General features: G+C 39.1%; 1 protein-coding gene across 1 annotated transcript in view; it reads right to left on the bottom strand.

Annotated features, from left to right (window-relative positions):
* The window catches only part of ATP13A4 (ATPase 13A4), a 129,108-nt gene that overhangs the window by 42,820 nt on the left and 71,049 nt on the right, over positions 1–15,239 (bottom strand). Inside the window, exons 9-13 of the mRNA XM_064575605.1 lie at positions 7,541–7,675; positions 4,836–5,006; positions 3,433–3,590; positions 2,641–2,829; positions 813–874 (exon numbers count right to left, since the gene is read on the bottom strand). Coding sequence (XP_064431675.1) covers positions 813–874; positions 2,641–2,829; positions 3,433–3,590; positions 4,836–5,006; positions 7,541–7,675 — 715 coding nt within the window. The remainder of the gene's footprint in view (positions 1–812; positions 875–2,640; positions 2,830–3,432; positions 3,591–4,835; positions 5,007–7,540; positions 7,676–15,239) is intronic.

Raw genomic sequence — 15,239 nt, 5'->3', positions numbered from 1 at the left:
ATAACACAGAAAAACCACAATGTACCCTTTATGTAATAGATGCTTTTGTGGTGGAAGTTGTAAGTGTGAGAGGGAAACACTTTCATTAAAAAAACCAAATGTAAATATCAAATGTTTCCTGTTCTGATCACAAGTGGAGGTAGTGGTGAGAAAAAGCAGGCAGGGCTGCAAAGTCAGACATGGCCACAAGAGGGCCACACAAGAGAGCTGTGCAAGTCCTACCACCCGGAGCAGAAAATTGCCAAGACGGAGTCTTTTCTGGCTGGACAGGAAGAGTTTCCAGCAACCAAAAGGTGGAGTTTCCAGAACTACGGTACCAAGGGAAATGAGTGCATTAGCTACGGTTCCACAGGTGTTCCTCCTCCTGCAATTCAGTGTACCCAAGTCCATGCAGTGTTCTTCCTCCTGGCGCACCTAAAGGTTTCAGTTTGTACCAGGAATGTACCTCCCTGAGGTAATTAGGTACATTGAGTCAACTTCAGGCCCCTGACTAATATGCTGACAGCAAATTACATTATATTAAATTTTTTTTTTTTTTTTTTTTTTTTGCAAATTACATCGTAGCAAGGACTTGAAACCCATCCTTCTCCTAGGTTTGTGAGTGGCACCAGGCAGGGGGTGGGGTGGAGGGAGATATACGTTTTAGTAAGACTTGGAAGTGTTTAAAAAGAGAAATTACATGAAGGTACTATGGCAGCCACTGCTCCAAAGCCAAAGTCAAAATATCTTCATTATTAATTTTCAGGAGAAAATGTATAGTATTTTTTTCTGGGAAAAGAGAAATGCCAAAGCATTCGATCCAGAGTACTCACCCACTCCTATCGCAGGGCACGACTCCCCAGAGATCCAAACCTTCCCTTGTTAAGGTGCCTGTCTAAACAGAAACAAGCACTCGGTTTACTCTGAAGATCCGGCAGCCCCATAATGACAACCCATAAGGTATGTTTTAACAGGGAAATATATGTCAAGAACACATTACTGAGATCAGCACTTCAAGGAAGGACACAATCAGGGGGGTATCGGGGGTCCTGGGCAGAAGCTTTGATGAGCTCACACCAGTTGTCTGGCCAAGCTGGTGATAAAAGGAAGAAACAGTATCTGTCTTACATACTCCAGAGGCTGGTCTTGAGGATCTAATGGTAGAGTAAATGGATGGCAAAGCCTCCGTAAGCCTGTAAGAGCTCTAAAAAGGGTGAGTCCCAGTTTTTATAGCAGAAGATAATAAGTAATGGGAGTAGACTGTCCCTGCTCTAAACAGATGGTTTGCTATTTGACACCTAAAAAAAAAGGTGCTTATTGGTATTTCTCTCAGTGCAGGATAATGATGAAGAGTTTGGATTCATTTAAAACACCAGCTGGGCAAATTATTTAATCACTCTGCACATCGGAACCCTTTCCTATAACATGCTTATAACCAGATAAGGTTGTCATGAACATCAAATGAGGTAATACAAAGTGCTTAATGTCTGACATAGAGTAGGACCGAATTATAATGATAATTACTCACAATTATTACTTATTTTATTCAAATTCATGTCATAATGGTCTTTCCCACCCTGCTTCTTTTGCCAGGCCCAAGGAGGAGATGGTAAGGGATTCAGCATGTGTTTGACCTGCAAGTAACCAATCTTCTATGTGGCCCCTCCTCCTCAGGAGGCAATAGTTCTCTGCCTTCATCATCCCAGGGCCAAGTGCCAGAGAAAACCCTACAGCCCAGAGCTCACCCAAATCATTCAAACTAGCCAATCATAAGCTATGGCCTGACTTGCCTTCCCTGGAGAGACCCCAATAAAGACCACGTCCCAAGCATTTCCCTCACTCCTGCTTTGCTACCTCACCAAAGACTGGCATTCCTCCTGTGGCCCCACATGGCGAGCCGTGCCTCTCCTTACCAGGAGAACTGTGAGTAATGTTAAACTTCTTTCAAAGGCAATGACCTCTCTGCAGTCAACAGTCATCTTTATAAATGAAGACCTGGGCACAAAACAGCCCGTCTTCTCCATCTTCCCCTCTCACAGCTCCCACCCTCACCCAGTATAGGCACAGACCAAAAGAATACAGTCAAGAGAAGATAGAATAAGAGGCTCATTGGGAATAACTGGCATATAATCAAGGATAATCTTAAGCAATATACTACAGATGGGAAAATATAGTAAGGATTTGATTGGGGTCTTCATATAACCAAGTCCAATTACCCAAGTAAAACACAGTTAAACTCTTCCTTTTTCTATTCATTCACTAACTCAATAAATATTTATTGAGCACGGACTATACACTAAGCAAGATTCTTAGCATTAGGGATACAGCAATGACCATAGTAAAGGGTTTCAGTTTTGTTCTTTGTATGGGGTTTTGACTGAGGAGGGACAGAATGCCAGTTTAATTAACTGTATTTTATAGAATATTGAAGCTGGAAGGACTGTAAAAAGATTCACCTATTCAGTATTTACTCTCCCTCCTCTAAACCCCAGAATCTGAGAGCTCAAGAGATGTGCCTTTCCTAGATCACACACCCAACCAGAGATAAAATGAAGTCAGATGCCACATCCTCTGTTTCCTGCTCCAGAGGAGTGTGAGTCACCTCCACCCGATGACAATGATGACAAAATGGCGATGAGAACGAGGATGGAACACACATACCTTGTCAAAGCAGACAAGGTTTAATTGTCCACATACATTGATCCTCTGGGGGCTGATGCAAAAGATGCCTCTCTTCTTCAGCCTCCTCTGGGCATAGATAATGCCCGTGGTCAAAGCAGCGGGCAGAGCAGGAGGAACTGCAATTGTGATGACATCCAGAGCTTTCTTCACCACCTCCTCAGGAGGATCCTGGGACAAAAAGTCACTCTTTAGCTCTTACAGGTAAATCAGGTAAATCAATCCTGAACAGCATTGTGCGTATGGCTTTTTTCCTTCTTCTTCTTCTTTTTTTTTTTTTTACTTCTTTGGTCAAATTCCCAGAAATGATATGAAAGGGTCAAAGAGTATGGCTCTCATAAATTTTCCAAAGTACAATGAAAAGGTTTGTAATGCTTCATTCTACTACCAGCAGAGAACAATGTACAAGTCTGCCATGACCTCACCAACATTGGGTATCTGGCTTTTATTTTAAATTCCTTATTTAATAACTACAAAACACTACATTATTGGAATAAATATATTCTCAGATTGAAAATGAAAAAATAGCATAAGGAGAAGTGTACCAGACGAGAGGCATGTTGATAGCTCAATAAGCAGTGTTTTGTCCCTCTGGATCTGATTGTTATATTACTTGGTGATCAGTCGCTGATATTGGGGAACTGTGAGTATATGTGCAGGTTTTCAGTGTTTGCCTTTGTTCCCAGGTTTGTAAACCATGCCTGAGATTAAGGTTAACACGCAGAGTCTAAATTATACAGAGATGGATGTAGTAAAAGAACAAAAGCAGCTTACCCCACTGAGCACATAGACGCACAAAGTATAGATCATCCCAATCGCTGCTGTCCCTACAAGGCACAAGAGGAACCTGATGGCGTCCCTGTAGAGCTTAAAATTCATTGGCTTTGGGTAAAGAATGGATCTCACGAGGTCCCCTTTTGCAGTGTTGAATCCTGAAATAACAAACACACACTCCACATTCTCAGGATGAAAAATCCTACTGCTAGAGCTCTTCTAAGCCTCAACATGGCCTTTGTTTTTTTCTGGAGATATTTAAACAGCTCTTAAGCCCAAAGAAAATTAAAGGATAATTGGGAAAATACCTGAGTGCTGAACGGAAATATCTCACCATGCCTATTTCAGAGTCTATTACTCTCTGATCTTTCTCCTCTCTACTTTCAATTTCAATGCATCCCAGAGCAAGGAAACCACCACACTGGGAACAGAACACAGCTTTTCCAAGTATAACTTCATTTTTTTAGATTTTATTTGTTTGAGAGAAGGCATGCTCGAGAACAGTTAGGGGCAGAGGGAGAGGGACAAGCAGACTCGTGCTGAGTGCCCAGCTCAAATCATGACCCGAGCCAAAATTAAGAGTCTGACGCTTGACTCTTGAGAGACACCCAGGCACTCCCTAGTATAATTTCAGTTTAAGGAAATGACTCATGAGCATTCACACACACACACACACACACACACACACACACACACACTCATGTTACTTGAATTTAAACCATATGGCCCAGTAAATACCGATGGACTTAATTTCTAATACTTTTCAGTGTCAAGTTTCAGTTTCTAGCCCTGCCTAGAAAAGAACTTGGGATTTGGGGTTAAAAGCTCTAGGTTCTAGGTCCAGCTCTGTCGGCAACTGGCTGTGTAATTTTTTTTTTTAAGCCTGCTTGGATTGTGCTGAGCTCAGCCTATTTATGTACAAAGTGGGAACAGGCATCTTTGCTGTATTGGTTTCATATATGGAAATAGCTTATAAACCACAAAACACATAAGTAGTAATTGTCCTCAGGATTATTTTTACTAAAAGGCATACACCATAGTGCAATTCACACTTAAAATATATGAATTTACATATATTTGGCTTATTACCTAAAGACTATTCCTTACCTAGTAAATTTAAGGCACTAGATAAATGAAGCAGAAATATGTCATTAAAGTAACAAGACAAGGGGCGCCTGGGTGGCTCAGTCGTTAAGCGTCCGCCTTCGGCTCGGGTCATGATCCCAGGGTGCTGGGATCGAGTCTCACATCGGGCTCCCTGCCCAACAGGGAGTCTGCTTCTCCCTCTCCCACTCCCCCTGCTTGTGTTCCTGCTCTAGCTATCTCTCTGTCTGTCAAATAAATAAAATCTTAAAAAAAAAAAAAAAAAAAGTAACAAGACAAAAGAAGAGCTGGTAACTCACCAGTCTGCAGCACCACCGCTCTCACGGTCCCAGAACAGGCTCCCCTGGCTTGGATAATCTCTGTCCCACAGAAGAGGACATGCCATTTATAGTCTGCTTCACTCTGTGTTTTCCAGGGCTCAGAGCTCTCCGTCTTGGGTAATGGAGTTTTAGTCACTGGAATACTTTCTCCTATAGAAAACGAGCATCTCATTTTGTGAGGTGAGGAGCCTTCACTCTTTTGAATCATGCATGCCCTCACTCAGCATGTGGCAGACATTTGTTCTAAGCTTGCCATGGAGGCAAGGACAACCCTAGGTTTTAGGGATACAAGGAGAAAGAAATATGGTTCTTGTTTTTAGGAGATTTATAGTCCAGGCAAATAAGTATAATGAATTATAAATACTATAAGTTTTGTAACATCACACATGGATGCTTAAAAAGGCTAGAAATAGCTATGTAGGGAATAGCAAGTTGTGCAATCCAGAATGTGGGGTGTTGGGGAGTGAGTGGCCATGAGAGCTGTGTAGGAGTCAAAGCATGGAGGGCCCAAGTGTACATATTTAAGTGTTTAAATGGTTTTTGTAGGCATTAGTGGCAGAAGGGGGTGGGGAGATATTTCACTGCTTTATTCAGGAGACTAACATCATATTTGTGTATAAGAGAGAGCACTCTGCTGTATGGGAGTGGATTGAAGTCTAGTGAGGTTGGAGGCTGGACATCCAGTTGGAGAGAACGAGATCTGAACTACGGCAGTTGGCAGTGGGAGTAGAGAGGAAGTGCTGGATTTGAGAAATAAGGAGGCGAGAAGTTACAAAACTTGGGGAGTTTTTATCTTGGCAGGTCATAGGGACAGAGAAATTCAAAATGGCTTCCTGGTTTCCAACTTGGGAGAATGAGCAGAGGGTGGTGGTAGTCATCAACATAGGGATTATAGGAGGAAGGAAGAATTGCCTTATGGTCACCATGAGTTGGAGATGCCTTGTGGAATGGCTCTGCTGAGATGTCTTGCATTTATTTATTTGGGTCTGGAGTTCAGGGGAGAGGTCTTGACCAGAGACATTTAGTCAGATTCACTACCTTGCAGACCATGATTAAAGCCATGGGAGAGATGAGATTACTTAGGGACCACATGTGAGGGTAGAAGAGGATAGGGCTAGGACATAGCTCTGAGCAGCACCAACAATCAAGAGTATGGGGAAGGAGAAGCAGCATAGGACACTGGATGGTGTCATCAGTGGTAGAAGAACTTGGAGAGATAGGCTGTCTTGGAAAATTAGGGAGAAGAGAGTTTTCCAAAGGAAGAGATGGTCAGAATAGTCAAAAGCAGCAGAGAGGCCCATAAGAAAAGAAATCTGAAGAATCCTTTGGATTTGGCAACTGGGACATGGGTGACTTTTGCCATGCAGTGGGGACAGACTGAAGCAGGTTGAAGTGCTAATACAAGGTGGTGAATGAAGTTATGGAAATAATTAGGGCCTGTTCTGAGAAACAAACCTTGTAAACCTTCCACTGGTCTTTGCAGAGTGGGCAGTACAAAGTCAGGTATATATTCCGCACTTTTGCAGGAAAATGGTCCTTAGTATTGCAAGAGTCCCAGCACTAAGGGATTTTTACAAATCTATGTGTTCCTTATAGTAAGAAACCTGGCCTGCCACACATTTAAAAAATATTTTGGGGGGGCACCTGGGTGGCTCAGTTGTCAAACATCTGCCTTCGGCTCAGGTCATGATCCCAGGGTCCCGGGACTGAGTCCCACATCGGGCTCCCTGCTCAGCGGGAAGCCTGCTTCTCCCTCTCCCACTCCCCCTGCTTGTGTCGCCTCTCTTGCTCTCTCTCTCTGTCAAATAAATAAATAAAATATTTTTAAAAATATATTTTTGGTAAAGTTAATAGAAGAAAGATGTGTGTTCTTGTCTCTTATTTCATGCCTTCCTGGGCTGCCCAGGAGAAATGGATTCAATTTGGGCTTTCACGGGAACCACAGTATATCAATGTGTCTTCTCAACCCCCTAGTCCACCTGTGAAAAAGACTTTATGATTCTTCTTTATCTTACAGAAATGTTGACAAAACATCTCCTCATATGTATGCGTGAGAACTCAAAGCACTGTGACCTTGAACAAGTAACTTCTCCTCTCTAGACCTCAGCTTCCATATCCATGAGATGCAGTGACCTCTAAGGTCCCTCCCAGCTCCAGCATGCTATTTAAAAATGAAATATAGGTAGTCCAAAATTCCCAGTGTGTATTTTCATAGTAGCAGATGTGCCAAATCCTGTGTCATGAACTTTTCAACATGGTCAAGCCAAGCCAGAAAGAGCTTGGATTTGACCTTCTGCGTTTCTAGATGACATCAACAGGATGTCATCATCCTCCAAGTTTATCTGAAGATATATTTTATATGAAAACACTAAACATAAAAGTCACAGATGATTCTGAAACATCTAATGACCTCCACAACCTTTTAAAGTAAAATGACAGGGTTGTAATACCCTTCCTTCAAGAAGAAAATGCTAAGCTCTCAGAAAGTTACAACTGTATCAAACTTAGCACATAGAAAGCAGCTTTAATTTGAACCCTCAGAACCATCCAGAGCAGGACAGTCAAGTAAGACTTGTGGGAGTGGGAAGGTGCCATAGCAGCCCCGTGCTTTGCCATCGTTGTTCAGATAGAGGAGGAACCCAGGAGAGCTTACGGAGGCTGTAAGTCGTGAGACAGAACCATACCTGTCAGCATGCCTTCATCTACCACACAGCTGCCATCAATCAGGATGGCATCACATGGCATTTGCACTTTGTTCGCTGTCAAAACTAATAGATCTCCAGGTACCAGGAAGCGTGATTCCAGCTCTTGGACTCCAGCTGAAAGTGTGAGATGGCAGAGTCAAGTCAGATTTTTTTCCCACAGAAACATAGTCCAACAACTACCTTAATTGGAAATCAATGAAAAAGCAACCAGGGCATTTTTAAAAAGAAAGCTGTCCCTCAACATCGATTTGAAATCTGGAAACAATAAGAAAAAAATAACAGATTACATAAAATAAAAACCTTTGTATGGTAAAACAATAAATAAACAGAAAAAAACTAAAGACAAATTCAGAAAACATGTTTGAAACTTACATTACATTACAAAAGATTAATATTCCTAATGTATAAAGAACTCTTAAAAAAAGAGATGTATAGCAAATGACTATAGCAAAATTGCTAGAGATGTTAGCAGTTCACAAATGTGCAAGCACACACACAATTCAAGCAACATATTAAACATTTGAACTTAAAAATTGAAAATTCCTTCCTTCCTAACTGCCTTCTTTCCTTCCTTTCTTCCTGTCTGCTTTCTTGTATTTCTTTCCTTCCTTGCTCAGTCCCAAAGCTATCGAGGTTAAACAAGCTAGGCATCCTTGCAGAAGGTTGGGGATGTGGGTGGCAGCCTGCTGCAGGTTTTGGAGCCTAACAAGGATGGACAGGTGTTCACATGGCATGGTGCAGGGGGTCAGAGCCCAAGGAGGGAGAGAAGGGCCCCCATGTTGACAGTGGCCTGGTGTGGGATGTTGGAGTTCAAGCAGTGAAAAATATGTCTACATGGAAGTGGGGGAAAGCATCAGTAATGATAGATGATGGGTTACACTCAGCAGGGATTGATAGAATAAGTAATATAATGAGGCTAATGAGAGCCAGGTTTCTCATGAAGAAAGGAAGTTACAAATATAGATGGAAATAAAACTAGACTGAACTCTGTGGTATTGGATTAGAATTGGAGACAACAATGTAAATTGACAGTTTTCAATAGATAAATAGAAAAATAATATAGATGTAAATGAATATGTATATGAGAATACACACATATATGTTTGCTTGTCTTTTTTTATGTTGTCTGAGAGGGCCTAGGAGCCATGAAACCCAAATAATAATGTGCATATCTAGTGCCCAAATTTTGGTTTCTAAATTCTATTCCTCCTCCCCAAAAAAGAATCAGGGTTCCTTAAGGAAATGGCTGGTTACAAGGCTGGGCCAAGAGAAGTATGATATAAGCTAAAACATTTTGTTGCTCCATTAAGTAAAAAAGCGCTCAAGGAAAGATGGAGACAGATAGAAGAAACATCAAAGCCAACTTAAGGGGCTCTCACTCCCTAAATCTGTAATGATTTGAGCATTACAGTAAATGATGATAAATGAACTATAACCCATAAAATAAAATAGGAATTCATGAGTCCATATGACATAAGTAAATGGATAAATAAATGGGGAGAAAAGATAGCTTTTTCTTACAGTAAAATTACAATTAATGTAGGAGAAAAGATACAATTAGAAAATCACCATTTGGCAACTATCAAAGTAATAATTTAGCCAAGAAATAGCAATGTACAACTAGTAGGTAAATTTAATGAGGGTGGCTTGTTTATATAGTCTCAAAGTATCTCTCAACAAAATAACTATTAATTACAAAGGGCAAAAGAGTAAATTTACAATGGAGAAACCTGGCAGATACTATTTAATTAAGTGATCCAAGTTAACATCACCAGTAATACAACAAATTTAAATTATGTACCACCTGAGAGGAAACAATGAGGACATGGCATCACTTCTATGATATTCCAGCCAAAAGTGCATAACCTGAATTTAACTATGAGGAAATAACAGACAAATCCAAATTGAGAGACATTCCACAAAGTAACCAGAGTGAAAGGAGTCAAGGTCATGAAGTCAAGGAAAGATTAAAGATTAAAGAGATGTGTCTAACAATGCTATTGTGTAATTCCAAATCCTTTCTTGTAAAGAACATTATTAAGACCACTGGCAGAACTTGAGTGGGGTCTGAGCATCAGTTGCTATTAATATGTCAATATTAACTTCTTGATATTAATGGCTACACTGTCATTTATGTAGGAGAATGTCCTTGTCTTTAAGAAATATACACTAAAATAGGGGCGCCTGGGTGGCTCAATCATTAAGCGTCTGCCTTTGGCTCAGCTCATGATCCCAGGGTCCTGGGATCGAGCCCTGCATTGGGCTCTCTGCTCAGAGGGAAGCCTGCTTCTGCCTCTCCCACTCCCCCTGCTTGTGTTCCTGCTCTCGCTATCTCTCTATCAAATAAATAAATAAGATCTTTAAGAAAAAAAAAAGAAATATACACTAAAATATGTAGGAGTCATAGAGCTATATGTTGGCAACTTACTCTCAAATGGCTCAGGGAAAAAGTTATTTGAATTATTCTTGCAACTTTTCTGTAAGTTTTAAGTTATTTCCTAAAAAAAGAAAAAAGGAAATACATCTAACATTGCCCACCTAGCTAATTAGAAAAACCTAAAGGTTTGCCAGCATATTCTGTCGACAAGGCTATGAGGAAACACGCATTTCTGGCACAAATGCAAGCTGGTACAATCTCCATGGAAAGAAATTTGGCTATATCTATCTAGCAAAAGTACATACATGCATTTATTCTTTAACTCAGCAATTTTACTTCTGGAAATCTATGCCAAAGATAGACTGGCGGAAATAAGAAAAGACAGATATATGCACAAGCCTTTTTATTATAGCACTATCTGTAATAGTAAAAAACTAAAAAATAAAATCCTTCAATAGAGAAATGATTGGGGGCGCCTGGGTGGCTCAGTCGTTAAGCATCTGCCTTCGGCTCAGGTCATGATCCCAGGGTCCTGGAATCGAGCCCCGCATCAGGCTCCCTGCTCCGCGGGAAGCCTGCTTCTCCCTCTCCCACTCCCTCTGCTTGTGTTCCCTCTCTCACTGTGTCTCCCTCTGTCAAAATAAATAAATAAAATCTTTAAAAAAAAAATAGAGAAATGATTGAATAAACAATGTTCCTCCATACACAAAAGTACTAGAAAGCTGAAATAATGAGCAAAAAAAATTTATATATCCCGCTATGAAAGAATCTCTAGGAAACATAGTTAAGTATGTAAATACACCTGAACTAATATGACATAGTATGTCAACCATGTCTCAATATTTTAAAAAAAAAGCATGTAAAGCAAACATAACAGCAAATATGAGCTAAACGTGTATGGTATACCCCTATTATCTAAGCAGTTGTGTAAATATATACACTATTCTGTATATATATTATGTAGATATGGATGTTATATATAATTTCTCTGTATTTTTTAAATGTAAGAATAAATCAAAAACAAACAAAAATGAGTCTTATAGAGAGAGTGAGTGCACAAGGTAGAGAAAAGAGGGATAGGAGCAAAGCTCTCCTGAATGTTTTGACTTACAGATTTAACTTTTGAACCATGTAGATATTTTATATGATTTTATATAGTATATATTTTAAATAATTTATATATTTAATATAAAATTTTACTAATTTATAATTATATACTTTATATAATATATATTTGTGTATAATACCTACATAAACTAATACAAAAATATATTTGAAAAGTTAACACTAAAAATCTAAGGCAAAATGAATGAGATGAATTTATTGAGTTGCTGGCATAACCATAGAGAGAAGAACCATTCTGAGTAACTTTGAAACATAAGTTTTTTTAAAAAGTATAATTTGTACATTTCATATGGTATATCACAAACAAGGGAAAAGAACTCCAACAAAATCTCAAATTGTCAAGCTGGCGTTGGTGGTATAGTGGTGAGCATAGCTGCCTTCCAAAATCTCAAATTGTCTTTAGGAATTATATTCCTCCCAGGTGTTTTGGCTTTCAACTCTGAGATTACTGTGTATGAGGTATAGAGCAAATGAGTAATTGGTTGCTGTCATTGAGAATTGCAACTTTTGAGATAAAGGAGAGACAAAAGTAAAATCAACAAAGTTAAGTAAAAAGCCCATAGTCCTAAACTTGAATTAGAAATGTCAGAAGATGGGGTCCTGGGTGATTATTAGTTAAGCATCCGACTCTTTGATTACGACTCGGGTCATGATCTCAGGGTTGTGAGATCGAGCCCCCTGTCAGCTCTGTGCTGGGCATTGAGCCTGCTTAAAATTCTCTCTCCCTCTGCCCCTCCCCCACCCTTTCTCTCTCCCTCTCTAAAAAGAAATATCGGAAGACTAGGTCTGTCTTCTGAAAAGGCCAAGCAATAGTGACTAACACGGTAGAAATGAGCACTCTGAGTGCTCTGGTTGAGGTCTCTAACCATATCTAAGAGCTCTTGGGAAAAATGGATGTGTCCAGGTTTGGAGCAGGAATTGTACAAGGTAAGTTTGGAATATCATATCATATCAGAAAGCAATAAAACTTTTAAAGACTACTGGGGTCACAGCAAAAGAATTCAGAAGCCAACCTGAGGAGGCACTCAATGGCCAAAGATGAGACCATTTGAGCACAGTAAAGAATAAAAATTGCCATGGATGGAAATGTGCCAACCCATATGAAGTCATAATGACTCTAAAAAGTCCTTTGGATAATGCTAGAGGATCAACCCATTATTTTGAAAGCTGGTACATAAAAGTAAATAATCAAATATTAATCCTGTCTTTCTTAAACAAACTGAATCTCAGGGTAATAAAATATTTGAGGAGGGTGTTTTTCTTTATAGAAATACTCCACTTAGTATGTGAAGATGGTATGATAGAAGTAGAAATTAGGAAACTTCTAATGAAATAGTTAATCTAGATCATAAACATTTATGTCTGCTAAAATCACAAAAAGAAGATAGTCAGATAGTACGTACCACCCTTTGGAAGTATGCGATATCAACTATGAAGTATTCTTGCCAAAAACTCAAGCCCCAGATCTAACGACCAATTTACGGGAAGTGCAAGCTATAGAAAATCATGTTAAATAACTTTATGAATATGTAATCAATATAATCCAAACAGTAGAACCCATAGGATGAACCTCTTACTTTCTTCAACAAAAAATTTGCAAGGAAAAAAGTAAGATATAAAGGAGGGAACGTGTAGAGTTCAACTTGAGACTTATCAACTAATTGCAGTATGTGGACTTTATTTGGATCCTGATATGAAAATACATATACATGTATAAACCCACACTTGTGATTCAATTGAGAAAATTCAAACCCTTCTATATAATTGATTTTTTAAATTACGGAGTTATTTTAGTTTTTTTAGGTAAAGGAATTAAAAAGGAATCTTTATATTTTATATATACTGAATTTTTTTCAAATGAAATTATATGATATCTGGGATAGTTCCAAAATAATCCAGAGTGAGGGAGGAAAACTGTTGATAATTGTTGAGTCTGAGTGATAGCTACATGGGGTTTCATTATCGTATTCTCCCCATTGTTATATGTATGCAAAATGTTTCATCACAAAAAGTTAAGCAAGAAAATGATCAGGGTATTTTTAAAAGGTGAAGTTTTACTTCCAGCCAAGATGTAGTAAAAAGGAGCAGATTTATCTTCCCATCTGAAACAACCAAAACCATACAAAATATATGAAACAATGGTTTTAAACACTGAACATAAACAACAACAGACAGGAAACAAGGGAAGGTGCCCTACAATTGCTCAGCTTACTGCCCTTAGAGAGTTCCCAGGCCACTGTGCAAGGAGGGGGAACCCAGACAAAATCCAGAGGTCTCCCTAACTTCAGAATACAGACATGACAGTCTACAGAGACTAATCATCACATGCATTTGAAAAAACTACTAGCAAATGAACAATTGAACATATACATTTAAAAATACCATTCACAATAGCATCAAAATCATGAAATATTTAGGAATGCATCTTAGAGTGTATAAGACCCATACACCAAAAACTGCAAAACATCGCTGAGAGAAATCAAAGACCAAATTAACCAAGATTGAATAATGTAGATACATACTATATCCATAAGTCAGAAGACCCAAACTTATTAATATGTCAATTTTCCACAAATTTCCACAAATTATGGATCTATAGATCCAGCACAATCCTAATCAAAATCTCATCATGTTTTTTCTTATTAGAAATTGACAGGTTGGTTCTAAAGTCAAAGGTCCCAATATCACCAAAGCAACACTGAAAAAGAAGAACAAAGCTAAAGGACTACCATTAGCTTAGTTAAATAATATTATAAAGCCATATGGTGGCACTGGTATAAAGACAAGCAGATAGATCAGTAGAATAGAATAGGGAGTCCAGAAACAGTTCCACCTGTGTATGAGCAACTGATTTTTGACCAAGATGCAAAGGCAACTCAGTGGAGAAAGGATAGTCTTTTCAACAAATGGTACTGGAACATTTGAATGTCTATTTGCAAAGAATGAACATCAATTTAAAAAAACTTCAGAATACATTATAGATCTAAATGTGAAACCTAAAACTTTGAACATTCTAGAAAACAATGTAGTGTTTGTTTTTTGTTTGTTGCTATTAATCTCTCAGGGAGAATACCCACCTATCATGAATTTACCATTATCTGATATGACTGGCCATATAAATTATGAGTTCCCAACAGCAGTCAATTATCAAGTAGAAGAGTTATACACAAAGTAAGACCTAAACAGATGTTGAAAGTCCAAGTGAATTTCAAGAACAGTTTTTTCACCTCCCAACAACATGTCTTCCCAATTCTGTCATTCTGTTGTCTCTTTCTCAATGTACATCTAAGACCTCAGATGAAGTTTTTTATGGCCATTAATAGACAAAAAAGAATCCCAAACATTTCATGGTATTAGATCCTGGCTTAAGAGTCCCAGAATAACTATGGAGAAGAAAACCTTCACAGTGGGCAGAACTCCACCTACTACACTACCTTTCCTCTTGCGCCTGAAGGGAGAAATAACTAGAAGACCAGATCTATGCTAATTTATAGTAGGAAGCAAAGAATTGTCCTGAAAGATTGCAAGTATATTTGTCCATTAGAAGGCTCACTAATGATGTCTAGTCTGGAGAAGGCCTTTTACACCTGGAGAAATAAACAAAACAATACTCTCATGGTTATCAGCTAACCACCAAGGACTTCAACAATAGTCTCATGAAAGGAATAGGTGGCAGTGATGGGGCTCCCTACTTGACAGGGGGCCTGTTTCTCCCTCTCCTTCTGCCACTCTCCTGCTCTCTCTGTCAAATAAATAAATAAAATCTTTAAAAAAAAAAAAAAAAAGGAGGACTAGGTGGCAGTGCTGCCGGTTATTTATGAGTTCAAAAACATATTCCTCAGGGCGCCTGGGTGGCTCAGTCATTAAGCACCTGCCTTCAGCTTAGGTCATGATCCCAGGGTCCTGGATCGAGCCCCATCAGGCTCCCTGCTCAGCTGGAAGCCTGTTTCTCCCTCTGCCCACTCCCCCTGCTTGTGTTCCCTTTTTGGCTATCTTTCTCTCTTTTAATAAAAATATATAAAAAAAAAATTTCTCTACTCACCAAAGCTAATTTGGTTATAAACCCTACTAAGCACCTAATTTTCCAGTAGCAACCACAAACTCTTAGCCACCATAAGTAAATAAAGCTAAGCAAACAGCCTAGGTTTTGCTAACCAACTGTTAAAACAAAAAGGC

This window comes from Mirounga angustirostris, unplaced genomic scaffold (genome assembly GCF_029215605.1).
Source record: "Mirounga angustirostris isolate CCGP_5_RB_7025 unplaced genomic scaffold, mMirAng1.0.hap1 SCAF_1, whole genome shotgun sequence".
NCBI classification, from domain to species: Eukaryota; Metazoa; Chordata; class Mammalia; order Carnivora; family Phocidae; genus Mirounga; species Mirounga angustirostris.
Note: the sequence above shows the minus strand (reverse complement) of the source record. Positions and strands in the feature narration are given on the sequence as shown.